This window comes from Rhinopithecus roxellana, chromosome 8, assembly GCF_007565055.1.
Source record: "Rhinopithecus roxellana isolate Shanxi Qingling chromosome 8, ASM756505v1, whole genome shotgun sequence".
In the NCBI taxonomy this organism is placed as follows: domain Eukaryota; kingdom Metazoa; phylum Chordata; class Mammalia; order Primates; family Cercopithecidae; genus Rhinopithecus; species Rhinopithecus roxellana.
Genome location: NC_044556.1, coordinates 107841333 through 107861133, shown reverse-complemented (window position 1 = coordinate 107861133; position 19801 = coordinate 107841333). Strand labels below are relative to the sequence as shown.

General features: G+C 44.5%; 1 protein-coding gene across 8 annotated transcripts in view; it reads right to left on the bottom strand.

Annotated features, from left to right (window-relative positions):
- SDCCAG8 (serologically defined colon cancer antigen 8) overlaps nt 1–19801 on the bottom strand; it is a 253354-nt gene that overhangs the window by 19406 nt on the left and 214147 nt on the right. The window contains exons 17-18 of one of the 8 annotated variants that reach the window (XR_004058747.1): nt 6564–6748; nt 4132–5115 (exon numbers count right to left, since the gene is read on the bottom strand). The exons of 5 other annotated variants lie outside the window; for them this stretch is intronic. Coding sequence is in view for 1 of the 3 variants with exons in the window: in XM_030935739.1 (XP_030791599.1) it covers nt 18124–18238 (115 nt within the window). In the remaining 2 variants the exon portion in view is untranslated. Of the gene's footprint in view, nt 1–4131; nt 5116–6563; nt 6749–17213; nt 18239–19801 lie in introns of those variants that run through there. 2 more of the 8 variants (XR_004058746.1, XM_030935739.1) reach the window with 2 other exon arrangements.

Sequence of the window (19801 nt, the reverse complement as noted above, 5' to 3'; positions counted from 1 at the left end):
CCCCATTCATCCATCCCACTCATCCATCCATCCCACTCATCCATTCATCCCACCAATCCATCCATCCCACCGATCCATCCATCCCACTAATCCATCCATCTCGCCCATCCATCTGTCCCACCCATCCATCCATCCCACCCATCCATTCATCCCACCCATCCACCCATCCATCCCATCCATTCACCCATCCCACTCATCCATCCATCCCACCGATCCATCCATCCCACCGATCCATCCATCTCGTCCATCCATCCATCCCGCCCATCCATCCATCCCACCCACCCATCCATCCCACCCATCCACCCATCCATCCCATCCATCCACCCTTCCCACCCATCCACCCATCCCACCTATCCATCCACACATGCCATCCATCCACCCATCCCACTCATCCATCCATCCATCCACCCATCCCACCCATCTATCCATCCATCCATCCATCCATCCCACCAATCCATCCATCCCACCAATCCATCCGTCCCGCCCATCCATCCGTCCCGCCCATCCATCTCTCCCGCCCATCCATCCATCCATCCCACCCACCCATCCATCCCACCCATCCACCCATCCATCCCATCCATCCACCCATCCCACCCATCCATCCACACATCCACCCATCCCACCCATCCATCCATCCATCCATCCATCCATCCATCCATCCCACCCATCCATTCCATGACCTTCACTCTTGAAGTCCAGCTGCCAGCACTTCACATCCAGGTTCCTGCACAGCCTTCTCATAGAGTTGTGTGCTTCCACACAGCCCACTGTAATCCATACTCCCCACAACAGCTAGACTAGAAGGATCTCTCTAAACAAAAGTCCAGTCTGCCTCTCTGCTTGATGATTACCTGTAGCTCTAATCCTAATCCTATGAGTGCTAAACTTGGAAATGGGGGACATGGGTTCAAAACCCTATATCACAAGCTAACTATTTTACCTTAAGCCCAAAACTGAATGTCTCTCTCAACCTCAGGTTCTCCATTTGTAAAATTAAGAATATAAGATCTCCAGACCTTCTAAACCATCAGCTCTGAGGGTGGGGCCCAGCAGCATGTGTTTTAGTAAGGCCCCCTGAATGACTCTGATGAATACTTAAGTATGAGAACTACTGGTACATTCTAATTCACAGTATTAATCACACATACATAATGAGTTCTTCTGGAGAATAATCTTTGTGTGGCTTCAATTTTCATCATCAAAACAACCGTCTACATGAAAACTCTCCTAGTCTGCTCCTAAAATACTCTGGCGTCAGTCATGAGAACTGAAGTAAATCCTGTGATCACTTTGAATCTCAGTTTCCTCACATGTGAAATGAGAGGAGAAAACTAGAAGTGAGGTCAGCAAACTTCCGACTACAGGCCACTGCCTGTTTCTGTATGATCTGCCAATTGAGAGTGATTTTTACATTTTAAAATGATTTTTTAAAAATCAAAAGGAGTATAATATGTGAACACTGCATGAAATTCAACTTGCAGTGCCCCTAAATAAACTTTCATTGAAACTCAGCCATGCCCATTCATTCACGTTTTGTCTATGGCTGCTTTTGCACCATAACGGCCGGGTAGCTGCGACAGAGACCATATGGCCATGGAGCCCACAATATTTATTACCTGACCTTTTAAAGTTTGCCAGCCTCGGGGCTAGAAGATGACTACATTCTCTTCCAGCTCCATATTTCTACAATCCTATTACTTTACAGATTTTACTGTGTTCCTATCTTCAAATATCACTAGCTATTTACATAGCAATACACCTAGTCAGCAAGCTGAAGTTTTGAAAACGCAATTACTGCTCTAGGTCATTAATTCTAGTGAATAAACCATGTTAATGTAAAGTTGTATTACTTCGTTCTAACACTTAACCATTGCTGCGGCATTTTACATAATTCCATCTCATGAACGAGGTCCTATCAGCGAGAACAAGCAGTGTGCTGAGGCTTCCGAACACGCTCTAGCCCATTATTCTCGCTCAGAACATTAAGGCACTATTTTTTTATTTTATTTTATTTTATTTTATTTTATTTTATTTTATTTTATTTTAGACAGTCTCACTCTGTGGCCAGGCTGGAGTGCAGTGGCACAATCTCGGCTCACTGCAACCTCTGCCTCCCGGGTTCAAATAAATGATTCTCCTGCTTCAGCCTCCCAAGTAGCTGGGACTACAGGCGCACGCCACCATGCCCGCCCAGCTAATATTTTCTTTCTTTTTTTTTTTTTTTTTTTGTATTTTTAGTAGACATGGGGTTTCACCACGTTGGCCAGGATGGTCTTGATCTCTTAACTTCGTGATCCGCCCACCTCAGCCTCCCAAAGTGCTGGGATTACAGGCGTGACATTAAGGCACTTTTAGTGGCTGGTTTACTGTTTAAATTTCCTTTGCCTAAATCTACCCTATTTGATAATGGTTTCAATAGAGGAATTCTTCCTGAGGATTGTGCAGTACAGGACGGGGTAACCACCTTCAATGAAGAGCACGTATGTCCTGTACTGCCCCTTTCCTGGTTCATTCTCTCAGATTCCTAATTAGCCTTGGTTGCCTGCAGAGGAAGAACAGGGGGCTCCTTGGGGATGCCCCCAAGTGATGGGGGAGATCAAATTCTGCTCTTCTCATCAAAGGAATCATATTATGTTAGGGCTGAGAGGCGCCTTAGAGAACACTCAGTTCAGCCCATTATGGTGAAACCAAGAGAGTAGAAGTGACTTGCCCGAGGTCAGGCAGCCTGTCTGTAGTAAATCTGGCGCTACAGCCCACATCTGTTGACTCCAAATCCAGTGAGCTTTGCAGCATCTCAAAATCCTTTTTTGAAAGGCCCGACGTTCTTCTATTCCATGTTAAACATAAGAATTTAAGGGAAGGACCCTGAGAGAGAGAACATGCGGGGCAATCTTCCGGGCAGCAGCTCACACCAGCTCCTTTTCTGAGGCCTGGGGGCCAGAGAAGAGAGAAATCCCTAGGCCAGGTCTTCTCCAATGAGCTCAGTGAGGAGAACCAGATTTGATTTTAATTCTTCTAAAATTTCCAATCTATTGCAGTCTAACGGTTTTGTGGAGTACAAGAAAAAGGAATAAGCAGTGTTTGATTGCTTTGAAAATTTCTGACGCAATTTCAGTTCTTGCCTCATCCCAGACCAGTAACAGTTTGAGGACCGTACTCTGGAAACCACACTTTAAGACACAATTGATCTCATCCACAGACTGGTGTTGGCACGAAGGATGCAAAAAAGGCCAGAAGCTTGGAAGGCCATGTTGGGAAGCCCACAGTGCCACAGAGGCCCCCAGTGAATACCCAGTGAATAGGCCATGGCCAAGGGGACACTTTCAGCTCTTCAAGCTCCAGCACTGCTGCCTCTGACAGGACCCTAAAGCCTCTGACAATGTCACCGAAGCTCGTCAAAGACCAACTTCTTCAAACAGTGCTTCTACCAAAAAGGAGGCAGAGTTTCATCTTAGGTCCATTAGATCTGTTGTATCACTACCTTGTAAACTTCTTAAAATACGAGTGCTATCTAACCAAGGCTGAGTTTGTAACACCTTTGGAAGACTGGGCATGAATAAAGGATCCTGACACCATGAAACAAGAGTGACAGCAGCTGACACGTTATGAATCTTAGACTTTGAAGAACCTAGAAGACCATCTGCCTGAAGCAAGAGTTACCTTAATCAGCTTTGTCTCAAGCAAGAACAGAGTCATGGTGAGGATAGCCCCACTGTGCAAAGGAGATGGGACAGAGGAATGGAAATTGTTGAAAATCAGAATCTTTGCAGAGTAGTATCTATGCTGCATGTGGCTCAAGGCCATAAAGAAGCACCAGCAGGAAAACCCACACCGCCATGCACACCATACCCTACCTCACCCTAAAGTCGTCCTTAAAAACTGGTTTATTTGGAAATAATGTCAAACTTATAAAAAGTTGTAAGAATATTAGAGAATACCAACATACCCTTTATCCAAATTCACCTATTGTAATAGTTTCGCCCCATCTGATTTATTACGCTCTCCCTTCTCTCCGTGTGTGTGTGTGTGTGTGTGTGTGTGTGTGTGTACAGAACCAGTTGACAGTAAGCTGCATGCACCATTGCCCTTTTATCTTATATGCTACAGTGTGTATTTACTAAGGATAAAGGTATTCTCTTATAGAACCACAGTATATTAACAACTGCGGTCAATTTTATATTGATCTAATAGCTTCATCTAACCTACTGAATTGGATTCTAATCTTGCTGACTGGCCCAATAATGTTCCTTTCTTCCCACTCCAGAAAAGATCCTTCATACTCAGTTGGCATGTCTCTATTTAGACTTCTTTAACCCAGAGTGATTACAGGCCGGTTTTATTTTGTTGAATGCTATTTGCAATTAAATTACCAATAGTCTTAACGGAAGACATGGAACTATCAGACGCATGGAGGTCCTGTTCAATTGCCATCTCGGGTTTGGGGGGCACACTGCTGTGTTTTCAGGAAGTTTCTGTTTGAATGGGGTCTTCCTGGTGCTCCCAGAGACTAAAACCCTCCTGTTGTGGTCCCAGAGTATATCACGTTCCACCCTATGGTGAGGTCTTCCTCAATTTCCTTCATATTTGACCATTTTTGGGATAGTCAAACCAGCCACAGAGGTGTGATGGAATAAGATTGGGCCCACGGCAGCTAAGTAACCAGATTCAATCACTACAGCTCACTTACTGGCAGACATCTTAATTAGGTTTTAATGCAAGTAATTTGATAACAACTCCTGGCCATCCACTACAGAACTGTCAATGCTGAAAGCTTTTTATTTAGCTCCTCTTCTGTCTAAACCAAGGCAGCCTCCCCGCTGACCCTTGTCAAAGAACCCCATCTGCTGGTTGCCACGGTAACTGAAGGCGACCAATTGAGCTGAACAGTGACTCAGAAATAAAATCTGCAGCCAAAGGAATTCTGCAAAGAGCAATAAATCATTTAGTAAAAGGGGGTCCTCCACACAGTGATGAGTGTTGGGATAATATGATGGCATAACTCTTCCAGCTAGAAGGTCCATGACAGATCAGAGTGATTAGGCCTGCTGGAGGGCTCATTTCGTTTCTAGTGGGCTCCAGCAGCAGACGAGATGGAGCCTGCCCAGTTGTGTGCCACTGTGGGGGAGAAGGAATACGCGGAGTCAATTTTTAATATTTGGGCTGCAAAATTTTGCTTTTGGAGGAGTGGCAAGAGAACCAGTATAGGCTTCCAACACTCCTTCCCCTATTTTTCAAAAGTAGCACACATTCACAGAATGCCCCATTTTAGCCCAAAAAGCACCTTGAGCCTTGAGGAAGGTGACAAACAACAAATAACAAGATTGGAATATGCCAGTTTAGCACCATCTCTCTGTCATCAATCAACTTTTAGGTGTTCCAACCAGAAACCCTCTATGTGCACAAGCCTTGCGTCCTCGCGAAAGCAGGGGAGAGCCTGGGATTCAACTCAGAGGCCCCAGAGATCTCCGAGGACGGTCTGATAGAGGGCAAGAGCTTTGCCTCTCCCCAGGACTGGGTTAGTGTTGCTTATGGAGTCCCACACACATCCTTCCCACATTAAGATTTCCTGAGGAAGAGCCGCCAGAAGGAAGCAGGAGCAGGGGCCTTCTTAGGGTCTGCTCCCGGTGACAGTACGCAGTGGCCCCTCACCCCTCACAGCACAGGCCATGGGTCCCAGTCACAGCCCCCACTCCTGGTGAGCGCCTGCTGGGTAGACTAGGAAACCCCTGCAGGCAACAGAAAGACCCCACACCCAGACATGCTAAATCATCCAGACAGTATTCACTGCTATATGCCTGTCTCTTGGTTGTGTTGGGAGAAGCAAGGATTAGTGGCAGGAGAACTGCCCTGATAGCAAATGACAACAGGAGAGGGACTCTAGGACAGGGCTTAGGGCCTGTGCGTGTCTGGGGGCGGCGTGCCCTGCCAGCTCCTCTCCTCCCAGGCTGAATGCCACCTTTTACAGAGGTGCATTGGCAGGATCCGGACATTCTCCCAATCCCTGACCCACATGGCAATGGGGTACCCTATTACTAAGTCATCCCTAGAGATATTTTCTGCTTCAGAAAAGAGCAACCGCTAAACAGAAGGTAGATTTTTTTCCCCATTCTAAATGCTGCCAGTAAAATGCTTCAGTCTCGGAGTTGAGTGAAACTCCGTTGAGGGAGTTAGGAGCGGCTGTGCACGCTCAGGATGAGCCTCCTCCCTTCCTCAGCCAGTCCGAGGAGCGCATCTAGCCGAGCCCTCCGCTGCCACGCCGCATCCCGGCAGCTCCCAGCCCGCCTTCCACCCCACGCTGGGCAATTGTGCCTCTGCAGGTGGAACAGACCGCAGGGCTCCACGTGCGCCTCCCGCGCACGCTAGCACCTGCTCTCGGGCCACCGCGGAGCGCTCCAGGCAGGAGACATCCCTCTCCCTTGCCGGGCAGGGTGGCCTAGGCAGCCAGGTCTCAGCGCGTCCTCTCGGCCTCCCTGCCCACCCAGACCTCCCGACTGCTTCGCTTCTGGATACTAGGCCCGGGCTCCGCCGAGCAGCGAAGCCGCGCGAGGGCCCGGAGCCCGCACCTGGAGGACAGCCGGCCGGGACTTGGGGAGGCTGGGTGCGGAGCATCTGGCTCAGGCGACTCCGCGGGGGCTCGCAGGGCCTCTGGACTTTGGCAGAAGGAGAGGATTAAACCGGGATGACGGTTGAGAGGAGGAGATGGGTGAAAGCTTCATTAACTCCATGCTCACGTCCCAAGTTCTTTCCCCTGAGAGGCAACGAGTAAAAAGGTTGATTTCCCCGCAATGGGAAAGGTGCTGCGTGATTGCATTTGCTTTTCTTACCTTTTAATTCCTTATTTGTAAACAAATGAATCATTGTTTGTCAGTGATCATGGAGGACTCAAATTTTAATAAACAGGAAAAAAAAATCTTGGCTAACAGGTCAAAGAAATATTGCAACCCGTTTACATTTCTATGTTAGTGATTAAGCTTCTCATGTGACTGAATTGAAACTGGCAAGGACCTTAAGAACTCAGACAAGTATTTCTGCTCCCCTCCCCCCGCCCCCGTCAACTCTCCTCCAATAACCAAACTCATTTTTAAGAGCACTCCTAAAAAGTGCCCTGGAAAATGGGGCTTCCTGAATCCATAAAAATATTTTCAGTCAGTACTGCTTCATGACAGTTGTTCATACTTGAATTCCCTTCCCCTCCTTACAAAGTTTAGTTTCACTTCTGAGCCCTACTTCCAATTCTTTGTCTCTGCTCACTCTCCCGCTTTCTCCTCCATATTTCAATTCCCAGACACTCTTGAACTTTTGCACACGCTGCCAGTTTGAGCCTGCACAGAATAATCAGTATATTAATTCCACTCGGAGACAGTAAGATTTTTCTAACACAATCTGCCCAACCTGAACTCTTTCCTTCAGAAACACTTCGCCTTTAAAAAGAAACTTCCCAGCATGAACCTCATAAGAAGCGACATGTAACAGACAGTGCATGTGGCGCTGGGCATGCAGCTCAGAATTAAAAGAGAATTTTTTACTTTGTTTCTTCAGTGCCATGTGCATAATGTACATGTGGATGAAACTGACATCAGACATTTAAAGCAAAAAGGGGTGGGGGGAGGGGGATGTGATGGTGGCGGGAAAGAGAGAGAATATGTTGATAAAAACAGTAACTTCTGTTAATCTACATTTTTCAGTCACTGTCTTAATTAAGAATGTTAGGAAATATGTTGCAGTTTAATTGCATTGTTTCAAGAAATTCTAAGACTGACAAATTTGGGACCATGTACACTTGGAAGGTAAAAGGGATTAAAGTAGTGATTTCTTCCAATTGGTGGATAACAATCAAAATTATGCTTTCTACAGATACCCCCCTCACCCCCGCACAGATCCTAAACTCGGAAGACAAAGTAAGAATATCCTAGCACTTAACATGTTCAGCATGAAATGAGCTCTGAAAATTTAAAAACGTGTTTTAAAACCTATGTATATGAGATGAATTTTAAATACAAAGAATTCACACAGGAGAAATAGTACCTTATCTGAAATTTCTGGTTGATATTTATGCTTGTAGAAAATACTTATGAAGGAATTTGGTAACAATCTTCAAATGATTTTCAGATGACCTTGTTTAAGATAGTAAAAGTTGTTTGCTGGAGTCACAAGTCCATAAAAATAGTAACAGTTTGAAGACACTTGAGATTTCTAGACTTGTGTCCTTTTCTCCTACTAGAGTTCAGTCACACATTCTCCAGGTTTCATTTCTTTTTTTTGAGGAAGGCTTTGCATTGTTCCACAGCAAATAAATTAGAATGTATTTTCATTGCTCAAAGTACCTTTGAGGGAAGCTGCAATAGGCATGACAGCTTCCTATCTCCCACAGTCGACCATAGGCGACTCATTTTCAACCTGGACATAGTTGACCATAGGTTATTCATTTTTAACCTGGACACAGCTGACCATAGGTGAATTAATTTTTAACCTGGATGCTGCACTTCTTACCTGCTCCCGTTTTTGGGGTCCTGGGCAGTTGGGGTCATTGCCTGTGAGAAAGGAAGAAGGGCACTCTGCCCCCATGGCGCGCAGCACAAACCAGGTACTGACCTCTTTCTCCAGTCCTGGACTTAGAAACAGACAACCAAACAAAAATGCCCACCAGGTACTGACCAGCTACTACTCTCAGGGACTCAAACTGATGACTTAATTCAAACTGGTTTGATGATTTAGTCAGATAAATGGACGGGTTCTTTGACTGAGTCAACTAGCCATTTTATCTTCCATTAAGCACAACGTATGATACACCGGGAGCCTCAGGCTTAGTTATCTATCCCAGGGAGGAGGCAGACCTAACTATTTTAGCAGCTACAGACACTGCACTGCATATGCAACGACCCTGAAACACGAACAAAACAAGATCTGTTTGCCCTAATACGCAGCTGAAATGTCCAAAGAGCCTTCCTAAGAGAAGAAACTCACCAGATCTGTTCTAGCTGTGAGGTCTCACTGCTGCTTTCACCTCCAGCCTCCCCAGATAAGAATGGCCTGAGAACCTGACCACAGTTGAAATACTGCCCATGTGTTGCCAGCCTCACAGTGTTTCAATTCTCCAATTTACAGTATAGTTAATACAGTATTTAAATTATGTATTAGAGAGTAGAGTCCTGAGGTCTCCAATTGCTGAGTAAATGGCACATGTGACCTAATAGTTCAATGCTTTCACTAGTATGAAATTAGAATCATTTTTTAAATGCCACACATGAGGTCCAAAATAGTGACGGTACATATTTCTCATGTGCTTAACACCTGGGACCACACAAAGCTCTCAGTTTACTCATTAAGAAATGAAAGATTTTCCATCTCCTGAGGCTTCTGGGAATTCTGAAGGGTGGATACATCCTCCCTCCACTCCCCAACCCCGAATAGCAGGGCAGCCTCCTCCGAAAAGGCCTTTGTCCAGAGGCACGAGAGGCTGGCCTGCTGAGCCTGGACTCCCTGTGGAGGGCCGAGGGAGAGGACACAGAAGAGGACTGGGGCATTATTAATTACCAGATTAGAGAGAGAGTAGAGTTCAGGCAGACACAGAGCAGACAGGACCCACGAGCGTCATAAGTTGAAAAGTTCCGAGTCAAGTCTCAGAGTTCGAAGAACATTAAATGAAGAATACATGATACTGGGGGAAAAAGGGAAGCAGCACCCGCCCGAGGGCCAATTGCCTCTCCAGCAGTGGCAAGGCTGTTCCTGGGCTCGCAGGACCATTTGTTCCATTACACAATCTCCTGAAGCCATTTAGAGAGAGCTCAAACAACTGCCTGTACCAACACGACACATGGCTTCCCATCCCGACTCTGCTAATCCAGACGCTCCAACCATCTTTCCTTAAGATGCCATATGGTTGGCAGAAGCCTGTAGATCTAGCAGCACATCTGCTTGTACGTTTCTTCTTCCCTCCATCCCCCCAACAAAAGAGGGATAGAGAGACAGACCGAGGGGAGAGCATGCTTGTGTACCTCTGCCTATACAGATATTTCTTCTTATGCACTCTAACAACAACAACAACAACAACAATGAAAGATGACCAGGAAGCATTCAAGGCTCGATCATTTTTAACTGGAGAACATAGCGATTTTTCTTTTTGCTTGTTGATGCTATAAAAGAAGATCAGAAAAACAAAAGGGTGGACAGTCTCCTTTCTTCCAAGGATGGTGACTTTAAAATCACTTTAAAGCTTGCTCTCTCTGGGAATCCTTGTGATGCTTTCTTGCCACAGGAGGGGGACAGCACCCTTGCCTGAATCTATTTCTTCTCTTCTTTTCGGTCAAGGAAGACAGACAAGCTGAGAAACTAGCAGATACCCAGAGCCTGCTTTGTTAGCAAGCACAGCACGGCTGTATGCTAATGAGTCGGCACCGACACAGGGCTTTTTTGGTATGATGAGCAAAGATTGTTGACACCGTTGAAATCCTGGCTCTCCTGGCCTGTGAGTGCACGGGCTGCTTCCTTGGAATCCAGCCCCCAGTGAGACAGGCTGCAAAAAAAAAAAAAAAAAAAAAAAAAAAAAAAAAAAGAAAAGAAAAGGAAAAGGAAAAGAAAAAAAATCCTACTCTCCTAATGACTGAAATCTGGCCATTTGTAACTTAGAGCAGTTGGGAAAAGTGGGGGCATTAGAAAAATACTCCATCAGGCCAGGGATCAGAAAGACACAGGTGGAAAGTATGGGTTTCCTCTGGACTAGAAGGGAGACCTGGTAAGCACCTGTGAGTGACGATGGCCAGGATGCTTTAGCGGCAAAAACCCAAAAGGCAGAGCAAAGGGGATTCTGAGGCCCCAGCCTCGTCAGGGGCAGCTGGAGCACTTGTGCCACATCTGGGCAGAAGGCACTGCACACATGGGACAGCCTCATTGGTGCCTTCATCTCAGGCAGGTGAAAGGCGAAGCATCTGGTCTCCTTGTAAATCTGTTTAGACCTTGGGTTGGTTAACCAGACATGGTTTTTCATGTGTGTGGGACTATGATCCAGTGAAAAGGCAAAGCAAATATTCTACTGTTGCTACACTTGCTTGTGTTTTGTAACAAAGAAGGGTGGAAAGGGAAGTTACACGTTTTGAGTATGGTGCACGTTATCTGAAGCACCCTTTACTTGCCAAGAAATTCTGAGAGATGGGTATCATTATTCCAATTTAATAGATGAGGAGACTGAGGCTTAGAAGATTAAAAAAAAAAAAAGAACACGTTCACAAAGCCCTGTAGCTAGGAAGGGACCAAACCGAAAAGGCCATGCCTATCTCCCTACAATACGCTAGGTTCCAGATGCACACATGCACTTGCAGGCAGATACATTACCTCATGAATATGCCCAGGGTCCAATATGCCAATCTGAGCAGATCACTGTGAGCTGGTGAGCAATAAGCTAGTTATCATTAGTATGCAGGCAGGGGCATCAAATTGTAAATTCAGTTTACTTGTAATCCACAATATGAATGAAAATTCATGTAACTAAAATGTAAAAACATGAGGAGTGACTGAAAAAGCATTGAAAATTATAATAAAAATCAGAATTTATCCATTCAAAAAAGTATGCCCTTCAAATTATTCACCTTGAGGACAGCGTGTGTATTTCAACCACACTGCCATTGCCTAGGACTCTGCTGACATGTTCTTTTATTTGGAACTCCCTTCATAGCCAAGGACTTAGTGGTACAAATATTTTTTGTAGGTAGCTACATACACAATTTGTGAGTGAGGATGTATTAAGTGCATTTCATCAAAATCATATATTTTAACAAAAAAAGCAAGCAGTGGATGCTATACTACTCAAAAAAATGACAAAACAGCCTAAACTAGATAATATGAGTCCAATTCAACCATTAATAAAGTCAAGAAACTATTATTAGCAATTCTCAAGGTTATCATCATTGATATGTGGCTATGTAGAAGGATCAATTTGAATTTAAAATAAAACAGATCTGGGTCGAAATCTGAGCATGATCCTAAGCAAATCCTTGTAAGCCTGTTTCCCCATTTGCCATATAAAATAATACTATTGTCTCTCACAAGATTGTTGTGAGAATTGGAGAGTATATAAAGTGACTGGCGCTTAGTAGATCCTCAGTAAATACACATACAATCATTATTTTCACAGGGTGCTTCACAGTATATACAAAGTGCTTTTCACATACATTAGCTCAGTCAACTCTGACACCCAGCTCTGTTACTGTAGGAAGTATTTCTTCTATCTAATGAATGAGGTCATTGTGATTCAGCAATAAAAATAGCAAAAGCAATAAACAGTATGTATTGAGCCCTTTCTATGTGCAGTTACTGTGCTAAATGCTTTTTCAGCCATTTTATTTGTATTAATTAATGTTTTTAGAGACAGGGTCTTCCTCTGTCATGCAGGCTGGAGTGCACTGGCGTGATCACAGCTCACTGCAGCCTCAAACCCCTGGGCTCAAGTGATCCTCCCACCTTGGTCTCCCAAAGCACCGAGTTACAGGTATGAGCCATTGCACCTGGCCCCATTTTAAAATCTTAACATCGGGCCGGGCACGGTGGCTCATTCCTTTAATCCCAGGACTTTGGGAGGCCGACGCGGGTGGATCACCTGAAGTCAGGAGTTCGAGACCAGCCTGACCAATATGGTGAAACACCATCTCTACTAAAAATACAAAAATTAGCTGAGCGTGGTGGTGGACGTCTGTAGTTCCAGCTACTTGAGACACTGAGATAGGGGAATTGCTTGAACCCAGGAGGCGGAGGTTTCAGTGAGCCAATATCACACCACTGCACTTCAGCTGGGTGACAGAGCTGACTCTGTCTCAAAAAAAAAAAAAAAAAAAAAAATTAACATCAACCCTTTGAAGAAGGTATTATTGATAATATTATGATCCTCATTTTATGGAGCGGGAAACTGAGGCTGGGAGATGCTACAATATCTTGCCTAAGTTCACACGGGTAGTAAGTGGTAAAGCTGGAACACGATCCCAGATCTGTCTTCTAAACCTATTATTGTAGCAATGGCTGGAAAATCCTGTTCTCTTTTGTCCATACAACAATGTTCTTGGGTGGAACTCATCTAAAGCTACTGGGCATTTGACAAGGAAGTTTTGTAGCACAAAAATCCTTTCCTTACTAAATTTCTGTGTATGCTACCAAACTTTACAGAGTTCATGGTTCAATCATCCTATGTATGTTGACACACACTCATACATGTGTATGAATGCTGGGTGCTCCCTACAGCATAGTTAAAAATTAAGGCAGTGTTCTTTATAAGATGGCAGGACATGACATGTGTTTCAATGTTTCACACACGAATACACACCAACAAAGCTGTCATTATATATGTGGAATCTGATTTAACATCACTAAAATTGTCAGAAATTTCTTACCAAGAGAATAGTCTTTCAGTAAAAGTGAACTATCCAGAGAAGGCTTCCAAATCAAAATTATTTGCAAAGGAGGCTAGAACATTTGGAGGTTCCTGATCAGATGCTGACATGAAGAAATGTAAACCGGTGGAACTCAAATGTGGATTTCTGGTGTACATATGTGCTTAACCAGACAACTCTCTCTAAATGAAGCCACTAGGCTTCTCTTGTGAACTCTCCTCTTGTATCTGATGATAGAAGACAAAGATGCTGGAATCTCAGCTGGGTTGTTCTCTATCATTCTGTTCACTCCCTCACTGGTGTCTCCTTAATCTGACTGGAGCTGGACTGATTGCCATAAGCCAAGTCTCTCTCACTGGTTCTCTCCTCTGGTACCACAGCTTCCACACTCCTGATTTCACTGCTGACTTCAATCCAGTTCAAAGTGGAACATGGAACAGGATTTAAAAAGACAAACAAAAAAATGAAAGCCTTTGCTACCCCCCAGGGCTTCCAGATTCATCAATCTTTGATCACATAATCAGTCAATGGTCAATAGCAGTGTCCAGGAGGGTCTGTGCACAATAGGTTGTGAATGGAGATGCGTTACTTGGAATTTAGTGCTGTCTGGGCACAAGGTGCCCCACAGGTTTCCAACTTCAAGGGTATAAATCTTGAAGGCATCTAGAAAGGATTCTGGAATGCAGCATGTGGAAGCGGCACTCCCGTCCCTGCAGAGTGGAGACCTGCATATTAACTGCTCCACCCAGAGTGAGACCTGGTTCCCCAGTGGCAGACACTGTCAATTATTTGCCTCTCATTAATTTAATAGGCTGGAATAGTCCTGGGTTGTACCGCAAAAACAGAAGTATTGTTATATTCTAACTCTGCTAACAGTACGGGCAGAATGAACTTTCCCTGCCGGACTTGAGCACCTTCCTTAGTCAGCTTGTCTATTCTGAATAGGACCTGTGGAATATCACCTCCCAGGCATAACACAAGCTGATTTCCTATTACAGGCTGCTTCCTGTGCTGGACACTTTAAACAATTCACCTAGCTAATGTTTGTTGAGTACTTACTATGTGCCCTGCACTGTTCTTAACATTTCTGTGTAATAACTCATTCAGTCCTTGAGAGAAGACTGGACACAGGTAACACAACTGTTACAATTTTACAGAGGAAGAAGTTGACGCCCATGTTAAGGAGCTTGCCCTCAAATGGCATGGCACAGAAATAGTAGAGACGGGATTTGAACTTAAACTGTCTGGGTTCAGAACCCGCACTGTTAACTACTCTTCTCTTCGATGAGTCTCAGAGGCATTAAGTAGGACAGGGTATGAGGCCCAGCCTACCAGCCACAGGAATCTGCGACATTTAGCCTCTCTGGGCCTGAATTTCTTCAAAGTAAAATTTAATTTTACCAATAATTCTTCTACCTACGTCACAAGGTTGTTAGAAGATCAAAGATATCAAATAAATCAAATGTTGCTATATATCAAATGCCAGTTCTCACCATCTTTATCATGGCCTCACAAATTGCCATCCTTTGGGTGTTAACTTGGGCCCCCAAAATGAAAACTAAAGTCCTTTGCTTTGCCAGTTAAATACAGGAGAAAAGACTTGCTCCTACTGCATTGCTATTGCAACGCTTTTACCAGAATGGTCTCAGAAGAATTGAATAGGTAATGAAATTAACCAGCCCCACTAAGAGAGAGAGTGACAGTCTGCCCTAGAACAGGCTATGGAAAAATGAGGGGTATCTTCAGAAAGCCCTGAGGTCACGCTAGTCATCTGCCTGTGGTACACCAGGATATTAAAATAATACCACGCCCAGCACTTTGGGAGGCCGAGACGGGCGGATCACGAGGTCAGGAGATCGAGACCATCCTGGCTAACACCGTGAAACCCCGTCTCTACTAAAAAATACAAAAAACTAGCCGGGCGTGGTGGCGGGCGCCTGTAGTCCCAGCTACTCGGGAGGCTGAGGCAGGAGAATGGCGTAAACCCGGGAGGCGGAGCTTGCAGTGAGCTGAGATCCGGCCACTGCACTCCAGCCTGGGCGACAGAGCGAGACTCCGTCTCAAAAAAAAAAAAAAAAAAAAATAATAATAATAATAATACCACAATAGACTGAACACAGTTAACATGATGAAAAGGCAGATGAGATTAGACATAAAAAAGAAATGCTGCCTTTCTGTTAGAGACAGAAAAAACTGTTAATACAAACGAACAGCTGTTTGGGAAGAAAACATTATTCCAAAACCCAGACAAAGCTCTATTTATTACATTTCAGAGACATTTAAATTATAGTGTCTGAAAAACGATCCTATCGTGGGTATCTGTGACACCTAAATTATCTGAAAATCTGAAAGGTGAAGCCGAAGCAGAGGCTGTGTGAAAGACTAACATACAGAAAGTTCTTTTTCTCAAAGGATGAGGTGAATAAATCCTTTGCATGGGATAACTGAATGAGTACTAAGTGTTAGGACTAAACTTTTTGAATATGCAATAGAAGAGTCCATTCAAAATTGATTTAAAGATGTTAATGTATGCTCTTCCAAAATCCTAAAAGCAAAATTCACGACTCCCATTGGCCTGTTGCTATCCCTGTGTTCACATTGGTTCTCCTGGCACGCTACTGCCTCCAGCTCCAGGCCTGTCTCAGATGCTCCACAGAAGGCCTGGTCAGCTCTCTCTGCTCACGGTGCCAGGCCAGGCCTGTCATGGGAGGCGTTGGGCATGGCAGCCACTGAGGCAGGCCTGGGCGTGAATTTGTTCCCACCAACCCTGACCCTCCCAAAAGAGACCATGACTCACCCATGCCTTTGCCAGGGACTAGCATGTACCCAGCCATCTCTAGGCATTTCTAGAGAATAAACTGTCACACTTGAGTAAAAAAACATCTGGCTAAGGAAAAAGAAAGGAAACTGTATTTAGTCGGCCCTAGGGAAAGTGAAAGAATGATCAAATGATCAGTCACACTGGGAGTCACTGTTACAGCCCCCTAGAGGTGGAATGCTGTATCTCTGCCCAGTCAATTCAATGCAAATGCAGACATTAGAATGGAAAAACAACACCTGGAAGAATACTCAAGTCTATCATCAGCTGTGACAGGTACTGGAGCTTTCAATCTAGATGTCCTCAAGATGGGGCGACCAGGACCTGAATGCAGTGGGTCATCCAGCAGGAGTCTCGCTCACCCTATGCAAGCACGCTTGCCTGCCTGCCTTTTCCCTTCATCAGCTTCTTGTTCATTGTTCTACCTCACTTCCCACACACCTCACAGGGTGTTGTGCGGCTTGGTTTGTGTGCGAAGGCTTGAGATTTTTCTGATGAAAGGTGTTATGGTGTTATGTAAATACACAGTATTAGTTTGTCTTTATTCCAGCAATACTGGTTTGAAATAGTTCAATGTGTGTAAATATGTGTAATAATGTGTACTAATTTGATTTTTTTAGCAATTCCTTGGCATCCCAGTTAACTAAGTGGCAGCAACCTTACTTGCCTGATGAAATATTAAGTATAGTTTCAGAGAACTATTCATTGGTCTTTGTCTCTTTCAAATCAAATGCTAACTATGTTAGTCTTCTAAGCACTTGTAATAATCTGCTTGAATACCAGATAGAATTACCAAGTTGTGACCTCCCATGAATAAAACAGAGGTATATGCAAAGGTTAAAGTTCATAACATAGCAACTAGCCCACCCTAGAGGATGGGAACAGGTGTATAAGCTCCCCCAAAACAATTCGTGTAACTGGAAAACCTAAGTGTACAACATTCAGAAAAAGCACCATCAATGCCACCACATGCTTCCAACTGTAATTGACAAAAATAAATATCACTTTTAGGATCAGGTGTCAAACAGGGCCATGTTAATTTTGATAGCCACTTCTGTTCCTCTCTAGGAACACTATTTCATCCAACCATGTTAACAATTTTGGGTCAAGAGGACATGAGCAGAACAACCCAACTTTCTACACAAGGCTCTGAATGAGGGGTTATTTTCAGCCTTCTCTCTAGCCAGTGGCACCTACCCCTGCTGGCTCTCACAGGAACACCAAGAGTTCACATCCATCCCTTGGATGGGTATTGCCAAGAGATGTCATTATTTAAACGGTCTATGTGGCCATGTGCCCTATTGGCAGAATGGTCTCATTACCCTCCCTATCAAAGATGTCGGAGTACCACCCATGCAAACAGAGTCAAAGGCACAGGCTCTGGACTTGTCACAAAGACGGGGAGAAGATGTCAGTGGATTACTAAAAAACTCAAAAAACTAATCATATGGTGAATTTAATGAGTAATATTACCATGGATAACATTTTTGTCACATATATTATTTTTTCCCTCCCAAGATAAAAATCTGGCTTTAGACCCATACTGTGAGTGGATTGTGCTACATTAGGCATTATAGGAAGCGGCTTCCATCAGGCTGGTCTTGGGGCTGGACAGACACAGGAGCAGCCCCGGCTGGCTGGCTGGGCACTCAGGAGGTCCAGCAAGGCACAGAATCATGCCCGCATATTGGGGATGTCAGGGCTGTCAGCCAGAAGTCATGTGCTTCTTCTCATTGTGGGTCTTAAGTCTAAAATCGTTTTCTAAAGTGTGCAATCCAAAAAAATATCAGAAGAGAAAGGGCCTTAATCTCCTCTGCATACACTGCCTCTCCCTAGCCATCAAGTGTCACCACTCTACAGAGCCCCTCTTGGTCTCCTCATGCTTACCTGTTCCTTCTTCTGTACCCTATACATGGCTCTTACCACAGTGCACTATGACCGTCTGCCTCCTGCACTGAAAATGTCAGCTCCTTGAGAGTCAGGAGAGTCAGGACTGAATCCTGCTGGCACCCATAGCATCCAGCATAGGGTCCAACACATGCAGCTGCTGAATGAAAGAATGCATTTTTCAGAACAGCATCAGTGGACTTGACTGTCTTTTGAAAGCTCCTGTTGGCCCTGGATCAGATGTTCTCACAGGGTAAGGGGAAAGATTTATTTATCTTTTAAAATAAACAGCTTTCAAAGAACCACTGACAAAACCATTTCCACCTTTGGTCGAAGCAGAGAGTTGGTTGCATGTGTGACAGTCATATACTTTTTTTTTATCTTCCAAAGAGCATAGGGTTTTTTTTTTTCTTTGCCAAAAGAAAACTAGATGAGAGAAGGCAAATGCCTTGGTGCAGAAGAGGCCTTGGGGACCTTCCAGGTAAACAATTTCACTGGCAGCAGCTGGAGACCCGACAGCACTGTGATTTTGCTAAAGCTGTTGAAGCACAATGCACACATAGATGCCGGTGTCTTCTGGCTGTACCAAAGGTAGGAATTTTAAGATAATGTGAAAAAAAAAATGCAATGTAAATTTGTTCTACTATTCATGCATTCATTTTTGCTCGGCAAATATTTTCTGAGCACCTACAATGTCTTCTTTACTGGGCGCTGGGATACAGTGGAGAACAAGACAGCCAAGATTGCACTCCGAGGAGGTTGCATAGTCGTTAGCAAGATGACATTTGTGAAAAAGATGTGTGTATGACAGCGTTAGGAGCGAAACCTCACTGATTACTGTCCCTACTTTCATAGCCACACAGCCCCTTACCTAAAAAGATATTGCTTTCTGTCATGTCTTTATATGCACGAGATGACTTTTGCTATCATTTGTTTATGAAGGGTTATTTTTAGAGGCAGGGATGATAGCGACAAGAACACTGGAGCTCAGCACTCCACAGGTTCCTCCTCTTCTAGATCATGCATCCCAGTTCCTGCAGTTGGGTGAGCCAGGTGACTGAGTTCTGGCAAATGGGGAAGGGCAGAAAGTAGTGGACCCAATCCTTGGCCTGGCCTCCACACCTTCCCTGCAGCCCCCTGCATTCCCTCTGTGCTACACTGATGCAGGGTTGAGAAGTGGTGGAGAGAGGGTAAAATAAAGGGAAATCTTAGAGTAAAGAACCAATGGGATAAGATCTCATCCCAAAGATGTTGTCTTTCACTTACCTGAAGTCCAAGTACCTCTTATGAGCTCTGACCACAGTGGCTACCAAAATATATTAGGTATTAGCCCTTCCCCTCAAAGAGGTCATGACCTTTTTGGGCTTGGAAAAGACCTTTGCACATGGGAAAAAGCAGTAAATATGTGTGTGAGGGCTGTGGGCCAGGTGAACCTTCTTAGAATTCAGAAGAGGAATTCATTCAAGAAAACATCTCCCTCGACTCTAAAGCATTGTATAGTATTGAGTTTTAAAAATGTACCATGGTACATTTAGATGCACCAATTGTCCAGAAATAAGGAATGGGATGAAAACGAAACAGACTGCCTCAGTGGTAACAAAGGTTCCAATGAAATAAATGTCGGAACTCAGCAGAATGGTCATGTAGCTCAGCTCCGTCTGGCTGTGCCAAGAAAAAGAAAACATCTCTCACCAGTGCAAATTTTTTGAAGATGAAGAAAATG